Source organism: Herpailurus yagouaroundi, unplaced genomic scaffold (assembly GCF_014898765.1).
Source record: "Herpailurus yagouaroundi ecotype Mexico unplaced genomic scaffold, PumYag 189, whole genome shotgun sequence".
NCBI lineage: Eukaryota > Metazoa > Chordata > Mammalia > Carnivora > Felidae > Herpailurus > Herpailurus yagouaroundi.
The window spans coordinates 3,754,393-3,773,183 of NW_024412420.1; the positions used below are offsets into that span (position 1 = coordinate 3,754,393).

General features: G+C 49.0%; 1 protein-coding gene across 2 annotated transcripts in view; it reads left to right on the top strand.

The window, feature by feature from the left end:
* RNF43 (ring finger protein 43) overlaps nucleotides 1-18,791 on the top strand; it is a 64,917-nt gene that overhangs the window by 43,884 nt on the left and 2,242 nt on the right. For both annotated transcript variants that reach the window (XM_040497010.1, XM_040497011.1), the window contains 7 exons: nucleotides 4,760-4,882; nucleotides 11,777-11,851; nucleotides 11,963-12,094; nucleotides 12,731-12,835; nucleotides 14,203-14,364; nucleotides 14,906-15,008; nucleotides 15,673-17,022. In XM_040497010.1, the coding sequence (XP_040352944.1) occupies nucleotides 4,760-4,882; nucleotides 11,777-11,851; nucleotides 11,963-12,094; nucleotides 12,731-12,835; nucleotides 14,203-14,364; nucleotides 14,906-15,008; nucleotides 15,673-17,022 (2,050 nt within the window). The remainder of the gene's footprint in view (nucleotides 1-4,759; nucleotides 4,883-11,776; nucleotides 11,852-11,962; nucleotides 12,095-12,730; nucleotides 12,836-14,202; nucleotides 14,365-14,905; nucleotides 15,009-15,672; nucleotides 17,023-18,791) is intronic.

Consider the following 18,791-nt stretch of genomic DNA (forward strand, 5'->3'; position numbering starts at 1 on the left):
GTTTGCATTCCCACTAACCGTGTAAGAGTGTTCCCCTTTCTCTGCATCCTCGCCAACACCTTTTGTTTCTTGTGTTGTTGATTTCAGCCATTCTGACAGGTATGAGGTGATTTCTCATTGTAGTTTTGATTTGAATTTTCCTGATGGTAAGTGATGATGAGCATTTTTTCATGTATCTCTTGGCCATCTGTATGTCTTATTTGGAAAAATGTTCCATTTGTATCTTCTGTCCATTTTTAAAAATTAGATTGTTCACTTTTTTGGGGGGTGTTGAGTTATATAAATTCTTTATATATTTTAGATACTAACCCTTTATTGGATATGTTGTTTGCAAATATCTACTCCCATTCTGCTAGATTGCCATTTAGTTTCATTGATTGTTTCCTTCACTGTGCAGAAGCTTTTTATTTTGATGTAGTCCCAATAGTTTATTTTTGCTTTTGTTTCTCTTGCCTCAGAGATCTGTCTAGAAAGAAGTTGCTGCCTGTGCTCTCTTCTAGGATTTTTATAATTTCAGGTCTTACATTTAGATCTGTAATCCATTTTGAATTTATTTTTATATATGGTGTAAGAAAGTGGGGTCCAATTTCATTCTTCTGCATGTCGCTGTCCAGTTTTTCCAACACCATTTGTTGGAGAAACATTCTTTTTCCCGCTGGATATTCTTTCCTGCTTTGTCAAAGATGAACTGACCATATAATTGTGGGTTTATTTCTGGGGTTTCTATTCTGTTCCATTGATTTATGTGTATTTGTGTGTGTGTGTCTGTGTGTGTGTGTGTGAGAGAGAGAGAGAGAGCGAGAGAGAGAGCCTGTGCCAGTACCATACTGTCTTGATGACCACAGCTTTGTAATGTAGCTCGAGGTCCGGAATTGTGATGCTTCCAGCTTTGTTTTTCTTTTTCAAGGTTGCTTTGTGTATTCGGGGTCTTCCATACAAATTTTAGGATTGTTTGTCCTAGTTCTGTGAAGAATGCTGTTGATACTTTGATAGAGATTGCATTAAGTGTATAGATTGCTTTGGATAGTATAGACATTTTAACAATACTTACTCTTCCAATCTATGACCATGGAATGTCTTTCCATTTCTTTATGTTGTCTTCAGTGTCCTTCATCAGGATTTTGTCGTTTTCAGAGTACAGATCTTTGTCTTCTTTGGTTAGGTTTATTCTTAGGTATCTTATTGTTTTTGGCACAATTGTAAATGAGATTGATTTCTTAATTTTTCTTTCTGCTGCTTCATTATTGGTGTATAGAAATACAATAGATTTCCATACATTGATTTTGTATCCTACGACTTTACTGAATTTGTGTACCAGTTCTAGCACTTTTTTGGTGGAGTCTTTTGAGTTTTTTATATGTAGTATCATATCATATGCAAATAGTGAAAGTTTTACTTCTATCTTGTCAGTTAACCGCTTAATGCCTCAGTTTCTTCATCTTTAAAATGGAGACAATAGTAGTTTCTACCTTAACATAGCATTGTTACGAGAATGGAAAGAGTTAATACACAAAAGTGCTCAGACTCATCACTGGCCCACTGTATTTACTCAATAAATGTAAACTAGCATTATCATCATCCCCATTAGCTTGGACAATGGAGGGTTGACTCTGGGTTCATTTTGAGTTACAGGACTCCAGAGGCTGGAGTCAGATAGAGCTGGGTTCTAATCTTGTGTGACCTTAACATCCCTGTGCCTTAAGCCTCTTTCTCTTCTTTAAATGGGAATGATCACACCTACCTCATAGTGAGATAACATCTAGAGGGCCTGGCAGGCAAGAGGTGTTTACTAATGGTTAATTTCCTCCCCCTCCCTCTTCTATAGTCCCTTCGGGATCAGGGAAGTCTGGTGACTCTGACACCAAGTTTTTTCTCCTGCATCACCTCAGAGGCATCCTACAATATAGCACTGCTTGTATATGCTGGTTCCCCCTGCGAGGGCCTGGGGGCAGAGTGGTGGTTAAATATTTGCAAATCTTTCTGTAAAGACAACTCTTGGGGCTCCTGAGTGGCTCAGTCAGTTGAGCATCCGACTCTTGATTTCAGCTCAGGTCAGAATCCCAGGGCTATGGATGGAGCCCCATATTGGGGTCCATGCTGAGCATGGAGGCTGCTTAAGGTTCTCTCTCCCTCTCCATCTGCCCCTCTCACCAGCTCACTGTGCTCTCCCTCTCTCTCAATTTAAAAAAAAAAGAATAAGGAAAAGAAAAGTTAAAAAAAAGAAGACAACTCTTCTCTGAAGTGACTTCCCCCCTCACTTGACACTCTAATCAGTGAGAGGCACGTTGGAATTATCTGGAGAAAGCTGGACTGTGGGTAGTGGTAGGGGAGCAAGCAAAGCAATAGAGTCCCATGGCTACGATTTGTAGTTCCTGAAGATCTCACATCTTTTGTTCTATTGGAACAGCTGACTTCTGACTCCTTACCACTCTAGACAGTCTTCTCTCATCACCAGGGAGACCTTTCTCAAACGCAAATCTGCAGTCTTTCCTCCTTGGTCTGGTGCTTGCCAACATTTCTGGCCTCATCTCCTGCCTTCCCCTCCACACCAGACCTAAATGCCTGCAGCCCCTCCTTGCCCTCTGCCTGTGCCTCCATGCCTGGGCACAGGCTGCTTCCTCTGCCAGGAATGTACCTCCCCCCTTCCTGCAGATCCAGTGGGTGAACACATATCTACTCAGTACCCAAGGGCTCACTAAAGTCACTCTGCTCTCCTACATGGGATACTTAGTCCCCTCTCCTTGAGCCCTCCCACAGCATCACAACATCACAATACAATGTGTTTGTACACTTGTCTTCTGAGCTTCGTTAAGGCAAAGAGCCTATCTTATTTATTGTTGACTCCCCAACTCATTGTACAGTGCATGGCAACAAGGAGGCCCTCCTTGTTGAAGAAATGAATGGATGCATGGTTGGGCAAATGGGCAGATGGACAGACTAATGGAACTTGTTGAGACAGGAGCTACAGCTTCAGTAAAGTGAGAACAACCCCTAATCTGGGCCCTGACCCTTTTCTGAGGGGGGTTGGGGTGCACATAGCATTTCTTCCACACTAAACTTTGACGACTACCAGAGTAATTCTCCTTAAATTCTGGGAGCAAGAATGGAACTCCCTCTCATTTCAACTCCCCCTGCCCAAAGATTTGTATTCACAAGGATAGAATTCAAAGCAGGGTGGTGCTTGTTTTTGAGAACCTACTATGTTCAAGGGACTGCAGTGACATGGTGAGAAGAAATAGCATGGAAATGCTTTCAAAAATGACTGTGCTTTTATTTATTTGTATATTTTTAAAGATTTTTTTTTAAGTAATCCCACACCCAATGTGGGCCTCGAACTCACAACCCCGAGATCAAGAGTCACACACTCTCCACCAAATGAGGCACCCCCAAAAAGTGACTGTGCTTTTTAAATCCATCATCAGCACCAACATCTTCATGAATTCAAAATGCTCTCTGGTTCGTCTGATGGTTCTTTCTGGAAGTCCTTTAGACTTCAGCGGCAGTGGAGAAGAAGTATGGACACCTCCCTCATACAAAATCCCCTTGTTTGCAGGATACACTGGGTTTCCACCACATAGGAACCTCCGGCCCATAGGATTATCTAGGGCCAGATAAGTACTTTTTTTTTCATAGCACAATGGGAAGATTAGTTTCAAGTGGGTATTCGAATCATTTTGAGTGACAAGTGAGTATATAGAAGGACATTCTTGTCCTCTGATGGGGGATTCTCTGGTCTGTTAGCACACTTTGGGCCCAGTTCCCCCTGAGCCATTGCTCTGCACCAGCTAGGCTAAGGGCACAGGGTCTTGGACTGACCCTGCCACACCCTCAGAACATGTGCTGGCTCACCTCCACTGCATAATTCCCAGGGAAAGGATGAGCTCCTAGGAAGTGTGATGTTCAAGGCTCTTAGCCAAGGCTTATCCCCAGATAGCGTCTTCTCCCTGCTTCATCTCAGGATGGGCCCAGGGCAGGGGCAAAGGGAGATATTGAGAAGATCAGGGAAACACAGAGTGAGTAGACCCAAGCCACAGGAAAGATGGGGATGTCAGCGGGCATCCCAAGGAGGCAGGAGGCACCCGGCAGCACCCAGCACTGCCCTGGGAGAGCATGGAGGGAAGGCAAGATTCTGAAGGCACTGATATGGGCTCTTAGCCTGGGGTTTTAGAACAGGTGAAAGAAGTAGGAGGTGAGAGAGTCTGTGGCAGTTTGAGGGTTGTTGGGGCAGATTTGCAGCAGGCTCTTCATTGAGGTTCCCCCTTTTTGGCACCCCTCGTGCCTACCTGCACCCCACCTCCATGTATCTTTGGCCCTGGTGGCCCTGAAATGACAACTGATGCTTACGAGCTTCCTCTGAGGCAATTTAGTAAGAAGGCCCATTAAGGAGGACACTTGGGATGAACACTGGGAGTTATATGTAGGGGATGAATCACTGGATTCTACTCCTGAAATCATTATTGCACTATATGCTAACTAACTTGGATGCAAATTAAAATGAAAGAAAGAAAGAAAGAAAGAAAGAAAGAAAGAAAGAAAGAAAGAAAAAAGGAAAAGGAAAGAAAGAAAGAAAGAAAGAAAGAAAGAAAGAAAGAAAGAAAGAAAGAAAGAGAAAGAAAGAAAAAATAAGAAGGCTGATTGTTTCATAGCACTAGGAGACCTGCCTGGTCCCTGCCTGGAACAGTGGGGAAGTACTTGGCTCCCACAGCTTACTCCTGCTCCCTAGAGCCTCCCTAACCTCTCTCTCTCCCTCTCTCTGCAGTCCCACCCCCTGTACCTGTGCAATGCCAGTGATGACGACAATCTGGAGCCTGGATTCATCAGCATTGTCAAGCTGGAGAGCCCCCAACGGGCCCCGCGCCCCTGCCTGTCACTGGCCAGCAAGGTAGGTTCACACTTGACCTCCACACACTCTGAACTTCACCCAGCTCCAGGCTGTGAGAGGGCCCTTTGTTCTCTGTCCCCTTCTCACCTAGGAGAGATGTGTCCAGTTTGCTCTGGTTTTCCTCATTCATGACTGGTTTGAGAGGGGTGGAAATTCAGGCCTCCATCCTTTCCCCACCAACCATCATCCACCAGCAGAACCTCTGACTGTCATCTAAGGCAGGTGCCCCACCCCATATCCTCCCCCATCACCTGGAAATCTTAAATCCCTTCCCCTAACCAGCATCAGGGCAAAGAGGCGGTCAGTTGAAGGGCTTTTCCATCTTTCAGAAACATTGACTGAGCATATGCAAGAATAGCAGAAACAGAAGCCCTGTTTCCTTAAAAAGTTCACATTCTTGGGGCGCCTGGTTAGTAGGTTAAACACCAGATTCTTGATTTTGGCTCAGATCATGATCTCAGGGTTCATGAGATTGAGCCCCATGCTGGGCTCTGCACCGAGAGTGAGGAGCCTGCTTGGGATTCTCTCTCTCCCACTATTTCTGCCCCTCCCTTGCTCACGAGCGCACACATGCTCTCTCTCCTTCTCTCTCTCAAATCAAATAAATAAACATTAAAAAAAAGTTCACATTCTTCCTCTAAGATTGCAAACTGGTGGCTCCACATTTCCAGAGGGCATCATTGGCTGGAGCTGGTGGCAGTTGCCAGGTTTCCACCATCGTGGACTGTCTGGTTTGCCATGCTGCTCACTGGCCTGCTACCTCTAAGGTCCTGTGAACATTTGTATTTGTTCTGCTCTAATGTTAGTTACTGTTTTCTGTGTGCTGACCATGTGCCACATGGGACAGATTCTTTATACATTATCCCCTTTATTTTGCATGACAATCAGGAAAGCTAGACATTTTATTCTCTATTTGACATGTGAAGCAAGTGAGGGTCAGAAAACTTAAGTAACTGGGGCACATGGCTGGCTCAGTTAGAGGAGCATGTGACTTTTTTTTAAATGTTTTTTAAAATTTATTTTTAAGAGAGAGAGAGAAAGAGTGCAAGCCAGGGAGGGGCAGAGAGAGAGGGAGACACAGAATCTGAGGTAGGCTCCAGGCTCTGAGCTGTCAGCACAGAGCCTGATGCAGGGCTCAAACTCACGAACTCGGAGATCATGACCTGAGCTGAAGTTGGACTTAACCAACCTAACCGACTGAGCCACCCAGGTGTCCCAGAGGAGCATGTGACTCTTGATCTCAGGGTTGTGATTTCGAGTCCCACATTGGGTGTAGACATTACTAAAAAGTAAATAAATAAACTAAAAAAGAAAAAGAAAAAAAAAAAACTTAACTTGCCAGGGTGACCCAGCTGGGAAGGGGTGGAGCTGTGATTTGAACTGAGCCTTGTCTAGTTCTCAAACCTGGGCTTTTAATCTCTCTGCTCTGTTGCCTCCCATTTTGGCTAGGAACACTGAAAGCATGAGAAAAGATTCTCCTGGTGGCATAAGCCAGAGCATAGTTAGATTCTGTGTGGCACAGTCAGGTGGATTTGGTGGAAGGGGTCCAGCTCCCCGGTGTGGGGAAAGAGGACGGTGACAGTCCCAACCAGTGTGCCCGCTGATTGTACTCAGGCCCAGACTCTCCCTGGTTTCCAGATCCTACTGAGGGCTATTTCCTGAGCCATGAGTCTCAAGGAAACAGCCTGGGCTCTTACCTGGTCCCATGGAGGGGGAAAGATGTGGGCGGGGTTCTGATTGTGGCACCCACAGGTGGGTGGAGATATTCTCCCAGCCCAGGCCACGCTGATGCAGAAGAGGGCTACGGAGGAGGTGGGCGGTCGGGGCCAGCACACGTGGAGGATCTGGAGAGTGTTGTCTCTGTGTAAGACTGGGCAGGTCCTTAATGGCAGCAGAATTTTGTTAGGTTGAAGGTACCCTGCTTTGGGCTATTTCGCTTCCCTTGCTTTACAGAATATGGGCAAATGTCATTCATTTGCTCATTTGGTAGATGAGTGCCTAGTGTTACGTGGTATGAATGTGAGTGTGGAGTGTGTGTGAGTGGGTGTGAGTGTGTGTATGTGTGTGTGTGAGTGAGTGTGAGTGTGTGAGATACAGAGGTGGGAGAGGAGAGAAAGATGGGAGAGGAAGGGCTCAGAGATGCTCTGCTGTTCTTCTAAAACAGTGTATGCATTTCACACACATGTGAACACTGGGCAACGTGGCAGGACATTGTCCACGTAGGAGGTTTTCTTCTCGCCCCCTGGAGGATCACAGTGCTGTGGGAGGAATAAGTCCTGTGCACAGACACTAGGAAACAAGGAACGTGTGGTCGGTGCTCTTTTCAACCTTATTGGGCCACCACCATAAAATGGGACTTTTATTTTCTACCCCAGTGGTCGTTGTGAGGATGAAAATGATGTCTGTCAGCTACCAAATAGTGCCTGAGCTAAAATGCACAAAGGAACAAAAAGCCATTAGGGGTTTAGAAGAGGCACTTTGGCTGCTGCCCTAGGACCTGTTTTTCTTCCACAGCCTTTGTGGTCACTGCTCATGCTTCCTCCTCCTTCACTAGCTGCTCAGCTTCTCCATACCTGGCTTCTCCCCCACCTCGGTGGGACAGGATGGCTCTAGCCCCACATTCTCTAACTGGTCAGGTCAAGGCTTCCCTTGGGTTTCATCCTTTGACCTGACCAAGCAGCTCCTACCTGAGATCTGCTGGCTCAAAGGAGGTCTGTGAGGGTAGTAATGGAGGTCTTTGAGCTACTTCCAATGTTTCATAAGTCCCACAAGCTTAACTAAAATATTTGTATGTTGCTTTTGGTTACAAGTTATCTCATAGGAACATGAATTGTACATAATGAATTCAGTTAGTTTGGTAAAATGTTAAAAAAAACATATGGTTCCCAGAAGCCAGAGGGGAAAGGTGGGTTTTAGTGATAAAAGTTTGAGAAATGCTAACCTCAATCAGCTCTGGAATATCCATCAGTAGTAGTGGTGTCATCACCATCAACAGAGCTGGGGCTCTTGAGACCCAGACAGCCCTGGGTCTGAAGCCTGCCATCTCCACTGCTCCTCAGTGTGACCTAGACATTTTAGCTCGCCTCTCTGGGCCCGTTTCATCATCTGTAAAAGGGGAATAATAATGGGACTTATATCATAAAGTAGTTATGAGGATTTAATGAGACAGTACAGATGGAAGCTCTTATGGAAGCTCCATAAGACAGTACAGATGGAAGCTCCCATGCTAAGCACATAGTAATCACTGAATAAATGATTGCAATTACCACTGTTGTCGTCACTGGCATCATCATCCTATGCTTTTAACAAGATTGGGGTTTTTCTTTCATTCTTGCCTCTCTTGATCTTCTCTGAAACCCTCACCATAATTTTTCTGGACTCATCCATTCTTGTCACCACCACCGACTCCCTCCCCCTATCCAGTCATCCAACTTGGTTTCTGTTTCTCTATTAGCAACTCCACAGCCATCCTTATGATTACCCAGGCCCTTATCACCTCATGCCTGGACTAGATCAGTGGTCTGATCAGCTGTGTGGCCCTAGGCAAGTTGTTCAGTCTCTCTGAGCCTCAGTTTCCTCAACTCAAAACTGGATAATTGTCTTATAGAGTTTTTGTGGAGAGTGAATGAAATCACATACCCAAAGCATATAGTCATAGCTGATATAACAATAACTAATACTTAGGGGACACTTACTATGTGCTGGGTACTAGCATAAAGCTTTGCATGGATTAACTTATACAGCCCACAAAACAACCCTGTGAAGTAGGGCCTATTATAATCCCCAGTTTACAGAAAGGAAACGGAGGCACACAGCAGTTAAGTACCATACCCAAAGTCTAACAGCTAATAGTTGGTGGCATATTCGGGACCCAAACCTGAGCAGTCTGGGCAGAGTGGGTCTCGGTAAAGGTTAGTATCCCTTCTACTTCCTCCTACCCTTGCTTTCAAGCCCAGATGAATTCCACCTCTTCTAGTGAATCTTTCCTGACTGGCTCAGCCCAGCTAGCCTATTATGGAGGGATGCCTCTTTTCTGGCACACTGCCGGGGTCTCTGTCCATGCCAGGTTTCAGGGAGGTGCTTTGTGGGGAGGGGGAAACCAAGGCTCTTTCTTAACCCCACCCCCATCCTCAAACTCAGCTGAGTCTTATCTGTTTTGTATATTGAAGATTTGCGTCAGATTGTGTGTGTGTGTGTGTGTGTGTGTGTGTGTGTGTGTGTGGTGGGGGATGGGCTTTCTGCAGTGAAAAAAGGTTTGAAAACTACTGGTCTATTTCATTCATTTGTACTCTGGAATGTTATCAGCATTATATTATGGATAGGTCTTTGGATATATTATGGATATGTACATATGGATATGTACAACTAGATAATGAGCTGTTCTAGAGGGCTTGGCCTTCCCTGGCTTGGTGCCCTGGCCACAGTAGGTACCTAGCCAATCTTTGATGAGGAGATTACAGAGACTGTCACTGTGTCTGGAGAGGAAAACCTACAGCCCAGAGAGGTACAGAGGGTAGTGTACGAGTCCTAGAGTGTACTAGTCCTGGTTGCTAGAGGCCGTGGGCAGCTTTGTTTGCTGCCCCTAGAGAGATGGCTGACTCTTTGCAGCCCCGAAAGAGATCTCTGGGTAATTTTTCTAAAGCTGAGTCTTCCCATGCAGAGGGCCTTCCTATTGTCTCTGCCTTCCGGATTCCGGTCTCCCAAGAAGTGCTTTCTTTTCTCCCTCTCTCCCACTTTCTTGGGGGCAGGTGGACCAGAGGGAAGCATGGATAGCCCCAGTGTGGGCTGCCATCTGGCCCCAAATCGTGCTTTTTGGTTCCTAGAACTCTGAACACAGGTACCCACTGCCTGAAAGTCCTGTTTGTTTCCCCTGTTGGCCAGTACTCTCTCTTTGATCCCTTTTTACAACTTTGTAATTATGGGCTGTAATGGGCTGGGGTGTTTGAACATCAGGGCAATTACTTTCCACTGTTCCTACCCCAGTCCTTCAAAGACAGAGGGGTTGGTAAGTAAGAAAATCTCTGGAGAAGGAAGTCTGTGCCCTTCTCTCATGCTCTTTCAGGCCAGGCTGGGTCTAGGGTCTCAATCTGGGCATGAGACACATGAGGCCCTGTCAGCATGTAGGATCCAGGAGTCTCAATTCATTGACTACTGAGGTGACCTCCCCATGCCTTGGCCAAGTTCTAGACTATGACATTAGCAGGGGGAGCCCCTCTCCTTTTCCTCTGGTGTGGCTCCCATACCCTGGCTTGGAGGGTTCAGAAGTTTCTCTTTGCCTGGGGTCACCTAGTTGGGCTGGACTTCTTGGGAGTAAATGAGCAGGAGGACAATGAAGGCTGTGACCTCTCAATTTCTTCAGCAATACCATTCTGGAGTCCTGTGAATTTCCAGTCAATTAGGCTGGCGAGCCTGGGCCTGGGCTGGGCCTGGGTGCTGGTAGAGGGCCCAGCCCAGCTCCTCAGCAGCTCAAGGAGGGAGGGAGAGAGGGAGGAAGGGGGAAAGTTACTCTTCTGACCAAAACAGGGCCCCACTCGAGTGTCTCCACCACCTTCTTCCTGGGCTCCCCTGCCTGTGGGCTGCCAGTTCTGAGGGGGCCCTCTGGCCCCTGCTGCCTCCTGGGGAGTAGGGAGCAGGGAGCTGGAGCAAGCTGCTCCCCTGGCCTGCGTGGCAGGAGACCTGCCCGGACAGGCTCTCTCCGGGAAGGAAAGCAGAGATCAAAGCCCTAAGAGTGTGAGTAAGCCCCAGCCCTGGCTCCCCTTCCTGCCACCACTACTGGCAGAGGGATTAACTCCTTCAGTGCCTGCAGGAAGGCCGCAAAGACTCAGCAGGGCCCTGGGGGCACGAGGTCCCAGCCTGATACCAAGGCAAGATGAGCCTGTGCTGTGGGGAGAAAGGCTGGAGAGTGGCTGTGCTGGGCAGGGAGGCTGTCACAAAGGCAAGGCAGTATCTGTCTGTGGCTCCTTTGCCCTTGCACCTCCACCCCACCCCTGGCTCTTATCTCAGTTCTCTTACCCCACACCCAGCTTCTAGATTCCTGCTTTTTTTCTCTCTCTTTCTTTTTGGCTCTGCTCTGCTCTGCCTGGTTGGCTAGACCCTGCTCTTGGAGCCCTGGCAAGCGTGCATGTGCGTACCTGCACAGTTGTGTCCTTGTGGTAATAGCCCCTCAGTCCCTCCCCACCCAGCCTCCAGTGCCACCTTCAGGGAAGGGATGAGGGATAAAGCACTGGACAGAGACTCCATTAAGTCCTTGAATTGTAGCCAGGAAAAGTGTGACAGGGAGAAAGAGATCAAGAGATGGGCTGAGCCTGGGCTCTGCCATAGAGACCTTGGGTGACAGCAGGGGCCCAGGCCCTTGAAACTCTGCCTGAGCTGAGGGGATGCCCGGTAGGCTCCTCTTGTCAGGCAGGGCTGGATCTTGGAAAGCCCAGTTCTATTCTGAAGGAGTTCTCCACCTGTCTTTTCTCCCTCCCTTTCCAGGGACTGGTCACCCTCCCCCCACTCCCTGGGGTGGGGGTCTGTGGTGGTTCTGGCCACTCCCTTCTGTTCTCACACTTCTTAGTGAAGGCAGACTTGTGGTACTTTGAGGGCCAGGCAATGTCTTATTTGTCCTTAGCTCTAGAGCCAGGTCCACTACCTGACACCTACTAAACCCTTGTTACGGGTTTATTCCATGACAAAATGAAGGATTGAATGTTGTCCTTGAAGGCAGTGGGACCTGGGTGAGCTGAGGGCAGGACACGGATCGCACATGTTATATTTGAGTGTGCAAAGATGCAGCGTGTGCAACGTCCCAGGAAGGGACAGGCGTGTGAGGGGTGAGGCCGGGGCGTGGATGGACAGATGGGCTGTGTCCTTCTCTGACCTCAGCCGGACCTCTGCTGTGTGTCCCTGCAGGCCCGGATGGCAGGGGAGCGAGGAGCTAGTGCGGTCCTCTTTGACATCACTGAGGATCGAGCTGCTGCTGAGCAGGTACCCAGGGACGTTGGGGTGTCTGAGGGAGCTGGATGGAGGGAGATAAAGTCATCTGGGAAAAGACAAGTCAAGACATAACAGCCCTCGTGGGCACTTTCCCTCCCGCAGCTACAGCAACCCCTGGGGCTGACTTGGCCAGTGGTGTTGATCTGGGGTAAAGATGCCGAGAAGCTGATGGAGTTTGTGTACAAGAACCGAAAGGCTCATGTTAGAATTGAGCTGAAGGAGCCCCCAACCTGGGTAAGCACGCCAGATCTCCAGGCCTTGCCCTAGCGCCCGTTCTCACTGCCACTTTGTTCTGTGGCAACTCCCATCAAGAGCCCTTAGACTCCTGGAGCTAAAGAGAGTTTAGAAACCCTATAGTTCAACTTTATCCACCAGCTGTGTGCCTCAGGACAGGTTTCTTCCCCCTCTGGGATTCATCTGCAGAATGCATCAATTTGGCCAGCTGAGTTCTAAAGTTGTTTTCAGCTCTGTGGTTTCACGGCACAGAGGAGCAGAGCCAGAATGAAACCCTGACCCCCTAGCCCCTGACACCCTGGCTGGTGTTTCTCCACTAGCTAGAAACCTCACTCAGCTGTGCTCTGGGTGGCTTCCACTTTGCAGAGGGTCTTTTTCCTCTTTTTCCCAAGCACACAGGTCTTCAGATAGTAGTACCTCTCACAGCTGACACCTGGAGGACCCTCTCCTATGATTGACCTTGGGCAGACAGGGACCACCTAACCCCACCTGCAGGTTCCTCCTCACTTCATCCCCTCTGCTGGAAGACTCATGGGGATCTCTAGCCTTCACTCTCCTGAGCACCTGAATGTCTCCCAAATTGGCCCAACTCCTTCCAGAAATAATGACTCTTTCCATCTCTGCTCACTCCTCCAGCCAGATTATGATGTGTGGATCCTCCTGACGGTGGTGGGCACCATCTTTGTGGTCATCCTGGCTTCAGTGCTGCGCATTCGATGCCGCCCCCACCACAACAGGCCGGTGAGCAGGGTGGGCTCCCTGGTGGAGGTGGCATGTTTATGCATACGGGAGGGTAAAGAGCAGGAAGGGAGAAGTGAGGAAAGAAGATGTCCTTATGCTCTTGAAATAGTTTACATCTAAATACCCTGGCATCTGACTTGTTGATCTCCAGCAGCCTCTCCACATCAGCTTGCCCATTCATTTATTTATTCAGCAAATATAGAGACCTCCTCGTATGGACCAGGCACTGTTTCAGGTATTGGGGATTGTGCAGTGAACAAAAAGATCCCTCAGGGAGCTTTCATTCTCATGGGAAGAGACAGACAATAAACAAAATAAATAAGTAAAATATGTAGCATTTTAGATGGCGACATGTTCCAAGGAGAAAAATAAAATGGAAGAGGAAAAGGGGAATGTAAAAGGACAGAGTTAATTTTTATTTAAAAAATTTTTTTTTCAATGTTTAGTTTTGAGAGATAGAGAGACAGTGTGCGCAGGGGTGGGGGAGGGGCAGAGAGAGAGGGAGAGACACAGAACTCGAAGTGGTCTCCAGGCTCCATGCTGTCAGCACAGAGCCCAACGTGGGCCTTGAACTCACAAACTGTGAGATCATTACCTGAGCCAAAGTCGGATGCTTATTCAACTGAGCCACCCAGGCTCCCCGGACAGAGTTAATTTTTAAAAGCAAAGCCAGAGAAAGCCTTATTGAGAGGACGACATTTACAGGAAAGACCCTAAATGGGTGAGGGGGTGATATGTGCAGATATCTGGGGAGAGTATGATCGAGACAGAGAAAACGGTAAGGGCAAAGGCCTTGAGGCAAAAGCGTGTCCAGTATGTCTGAGTCACAGCAAGGGGGCCATGTGGCTGGAGTGCAGTGAGTGAGAGGACAGAGCAGGAGGCGAGGACAGACGGTCCATGGGGGCCCCTTTTACTGGACTGTGTAGGCCATTGGCAGGACAGTGTTTTTTTACTCTGGGTGAAATGGGAGCTATTGGAGAGTTTTGAGCAGAAGTAGTACCATGATCTGACTTACATTTTAAGGCGGTAGGATGGATATGTGGTTCGGTGGTTAATGGGATTAGGAATTCAGTTTGATGGGCCTATTTGATATCCAAGCAAAGATGTCAAGCAGGCAGTTGGATGAAAATTTTCTCCCACGGGTCATCAAGGAAAAGAAAGCTTGATGGTATGAATGGGGGAGTGGGGTGGGCGGGGCTTAGCCTGCTTGGCAGAGCCACGTATGAGCTTGAAGACGACAAACTCCTAGGAGTAGTCAATCGGCCATATGATCTAACTGGGTGACTGGGAGCCAAGCACAAACTTGAGGTGCAGGGGTGAAGGAAGAGGAGCCCTTGCCCTATTCTGAGCCCCACCCCTCTTCTCAGGATCCCCTTCAACAGCGAACAGCCTGGGCCATCAGCCAGTTGGCCACCAGGAGGTACCAGGCCAGCTGCAGGAGGGCCCGGGCTGAGTGGCCGGACTCAAGTAGCAGCTGTAGCTCAGCCCCTGTGTGTGCCATTTGCCTGGAGGAGTTCTCTGAGGGCCAGGTAAGGCAGGGCTTGCGGGCGACCTCCATGACCAGGCTGGGGAGGGCAGCTGGACTTTGGGAGGCTGGAGGAGGCACTCGGGCAGGTGTGGGTGCCCTGGTTGCATCTGTGTCCCGTGTATCTTGCAATGAAGCAGAGGTAGGGGACAGCACTGAGGTCTGGTTATTTTCCTGGTCTTCCAGGGAAAGACAACTACTGTTCGTTGAGTGTGTACCACGTGCTAGGATCTGTAGTGGGTGCTTTAGATGTATTATCTCATTTTAGCCTCATGACAGTGCAGGGTGGGGGTAGGTTAGTTTTTCATACTCATTTTAGAGCGGAAAACTAGAGCATTTCTGTTAAGAAACTTGCCCAAGGTCATGCAGCGAAAGTGGCAAGATCCAGGTTTACCGGACACCAAAGCCCTTACTCTTTCTATTCTACCATGGGGTATTTTTCAAGAAGCTGAGGGCAAAAAGGAGAGGCCAGAGGGAGTCAGGGAAATCCTCGTTACTCCTGAACCTACAGGTAACTTTGGTTTGGACCCCCTTGTTTTCTCTAGGAGCTACGGGTCATTTCTTGCCTCCATGAGTTCCATCGTGTGTGTGTGGACCCCTGGCTACATCAGCATCGGACTTGCCCTCTCTGCATGTTCAACATCGTAGGTAGGAGGTGGGCCAAGTCCTCCCCTGTGTGCAGGCAGATGGGTCTAGAACAAGGTTGCTCTCTGAGGGACGGTTTTGTCTTGAAGCTGAGGAGAAAGCAGGTCTGCCATAATAGTTCTTTAAGCTGTGTACTGCTCAAGAGTGCTTCCTGTGAAGGGCAGGGAGGGCCATTCATACTGTAGACATCTTCATTACTTTAAACATTGTATCTGTATGACAACTTTGTTGATTCTAAATCTGGGTGGTTTGTATATTTATTATTCTGATTTTCTGGCAACAAAGTGTCTTATTCTAACAAAACCAGGATATTATGAAAATTTTCTAAAAGATGAAAGTGAAGTATCTTGAGGAAGGAGAGCCTTTTTCTAATCTACCCAAAGGTGCACTATGGACTGGTGGTGGCCCTGGGTCAAAGAGCCCCAGGTGGGCTGATGGGAGGAGCAGGGATGGACATACACAGTGGAACTTCCAGGGAGATAGATGGACTGGAAGGAGCCAGGGCGTCCCAGGGCACAGGCAGATTAGGAATGTCCTTGGTCCCTCAAGTCTGAGCGAACACACAGGCTACGTGGGCTCAAATAGGTGCTACAGCCACACTTTTCTGAATGCACGCTCCATAGGTTTGTGGGGGTCAAACACCTATGCTCTTGGTTCTTTCTTCCAGAGGGTGATTCATTTTCCCAGTCCCTGGGACACTCTCGATCTTATCAAGAACCAGGCCGGAGACTCCACCTCATTCGCCAGCATCCCGGCCATGCCCACTACCACCTACCTGCTGCGTACCTGTTGGGCCCTTCCCGGAGTGCAGTGGCTCGGCCCCCGCGATCTGGTCCCTTCCCAACCTCGCAGGAGCCAGGCACAGGCCCCCGGCACCACCGTCTCCCCAGAGCCGCACATCCTCGGGCTCCGGGAGAGCAGCAGCGCCTGGCGGTGGCCCAGCATCCCTACGCGCAGGGCTGGGGGCTAGGCCGTCTCCGATGCACCTCGCAGCACCTCTCCGCTTGCCCAGCACCCCCACGCCGGGCCAGGCCTCACGACAGCAGCGGTTCTGGAGAAAGCTACCGCACGGAACGCAGTGGCTACATGGCAGACGGGCCAGCCAGTGACTCCAGTTCGGGGCCCTGTCATGGCTCTTCAAGTGACTCAGTGGTCAACTGCACGGACATCAGTCTGCAGGGCATCCATGGCAGCAGTTCTACCTTCCGCAGCTCCCTGAGCAGTGACTTTGACCCCTTGGTGTACTGCAGCCCTGAAGGGGAGCCCCGGGGGGAGGAGACCCAGCCTAGTGTGACCTCTCGGCCCCGTTCTTTGGACTCAGTGGTACCCACAGGAGAAACCCAGGTTTCCAGCCACATCCACTACCACCGGCACCGGCACCACCACTACAAAAAGCGCTTCCAGTGGCATGGCCGGAAGCCTGGCCCAGAAACTGGGTTGCCCCAGTCCAGGCCTGCCATTCCTCGGACACAGCCCCAGCCAGAGCCGCCTTCCCCTGATCAGCAAGCTGCCAGATCCAACCCAGCTGCCCCCTCAGGACAGCTCCCCAATCCACAACGGCCCAAGGCCTTCGTCGAAGCAGCCGCAGGCCCAGCTGATGCCTCCAGCCCCAGTCCCAGCAGCCTCTTCCACTTGCAGAAATCCAGCCTCCCTGTTCGACATCCACAGAGGAAAAGGCGAGGGTGCCTCTCAGAGCCCACCCCAGCCTCTCGGCCCCAGGACTTGACTGCACACCCAACTTGCCAGGTTTTCCCCCATTATGCTACCAGCTTGGCATACCCTTGGTCCCCAGAGGCCCATCCATTGATCTTTGGACCTCCAGGCCTGGAGAGGAGGCTGCTACCAGAAACCCCAGGCCCTTGTTACCCAAGTTCACAGCCAGTGTGGTTGTGTCTGACTCCACGCCAGTCCCTGGAACCACACCCACCTGGGGAAGGGCCTTGTGAATGGAGTTGTGGCACCCTGGAGGGCAGGTCATGCCCTTACCCACACTGCCAGGTGCCGCCAGCCCAGCCTGGTGAGTTTTCAGGGGGAGAGGGTGTGGTGGGGAGAGGATACTAGGGGTTATTGCAGGATGGGTAAAGTCAGCCAACAAAGGGTTGACAGAAGCTGAGAAGGGTGCAGTGGGGCGACATTCAAAATATTGAACAACAGGCATAGCATAGGATGCTGGCTGAAGCACTCTGACTCTGCCAGGTATTACTCCTTTAGTTGCCAGATCATAGGGCGGCCTCAGGGGAAATACAGTGTGGATGGAACGTCAGAAATCTGGCACTTGCGGTTGTTTGGGACAACAGCTCCAATATAGTTGTTTCAATACTTTAATAATTAGTAAAGCTGTACCAATGCACACAGTTCAATTATTAGCTTTAAATACAAAGAAGGCCCAAAAGGGTTCCTCGCTCTTGAGGAGAGCATGGAGAATTACTGATAGCCATAATCCTAGGCAATATGAGGTGTTGTAGGAGAAATAATTGCAGATATCCATAATCCTAGGCCATATAAGAAGAGCTATGTAAATGAGAAAAGGGAGGAAGGAAGGGAGGAAGGAAGGAAGGAAGGAAGGAAGGAAGGAAGGGAGGGAGGAAGGAAAGGAGGAGGGAAGGAAAGAAGGAAGGAAGGAAAAGGGAAGAAAAAGAAAAAAAAAAAACACAGATGGTTCTCAGCAACCCTGTGGGTCCTTAGGTTTTCTCCTCTCCCCCTGGGGGTAAAAGAACAACTAAGGCTTCCCTTCTAAGCACCCTTGTTAATAAGACTGACCTCATTTTCCTGGGGCCTCAGTACATCCCTGATACTGTATTACAACCAACGGTGATAATATAAATCCTCAACTTTAACTTGGTGTTTTTTTTGCTCAAATCCTCCTCTTCTTCCTTCAGAGCCCCCTACCTCCCCATTTTCCCCATCTTCTCCCATAGTGTGGGTGACACAGCTCTTTGCCTACAGCTATCACTAGCCACCCCAAAAGGGGACCCAAAGGTCCTGAAACGTAAGACCTCACAGTCCAGGAACCCAACAGTTAAGATCTAGAGCTGTTACCATTCATTCATTCACTTCTTGCCTCCTTTTTCCTTCTTGCACTGTATGTTTGCTCTATGCTAGGTTCCAGGCTAGGCTCTGAACACATGGAACTTGTCAACCAGGAGATCCAGGTCTGTGGGGTCATAAGCATGTAAACAGTTACAGTAGAGAAAATAATTGCTTCCATAGAACCAGGTAAAGTAAGCTTTGGCTATGTGTTTGATGATTCCCTTTGGGCCCTGTCATGTGCTGCTGGTCCCAGACCACCACTTCCCCTCTCTCTCATACTCAGAACCTGTTTCAATGTCTCCCTCTTCCCTGCTCCTCAAATCCAACCAATGCCAGATTCTGTTAAATGTATCCTTGATGCATTTTTTACCTTCTTCAAAACTGATGGCCCCTGCCTGTGTCTTAGATGCAGCCTAAAGATGGAAGCAGGAGCCTCCTGCCCTTCTTCCTTCCCCTCTTACAGGTCCATGAAGGCTGGGCACTGTACATACAGTGTTGTGTCCTACAGAGTCATGCAGCACAGCTACCCTGCTCACGTACTGCTGCCAGGCTCATCACCCTCAAATAAACTGTCCAGAAATTTCCAAATGTTCTCTTTTGTCCACAGTGAAGAAAAACCCATCCTGGTTTGGCCTTCAAGGCTCTAGCACCAGCTAGCCCCCATCTTCCTTCCCAACCTTATTTTTCCCTCTTCCCCTTCCTGTTCTTCCTGTTCTTCCCTGTTCCATCCTTTTGCCAAACCAAGTAAATACTTCT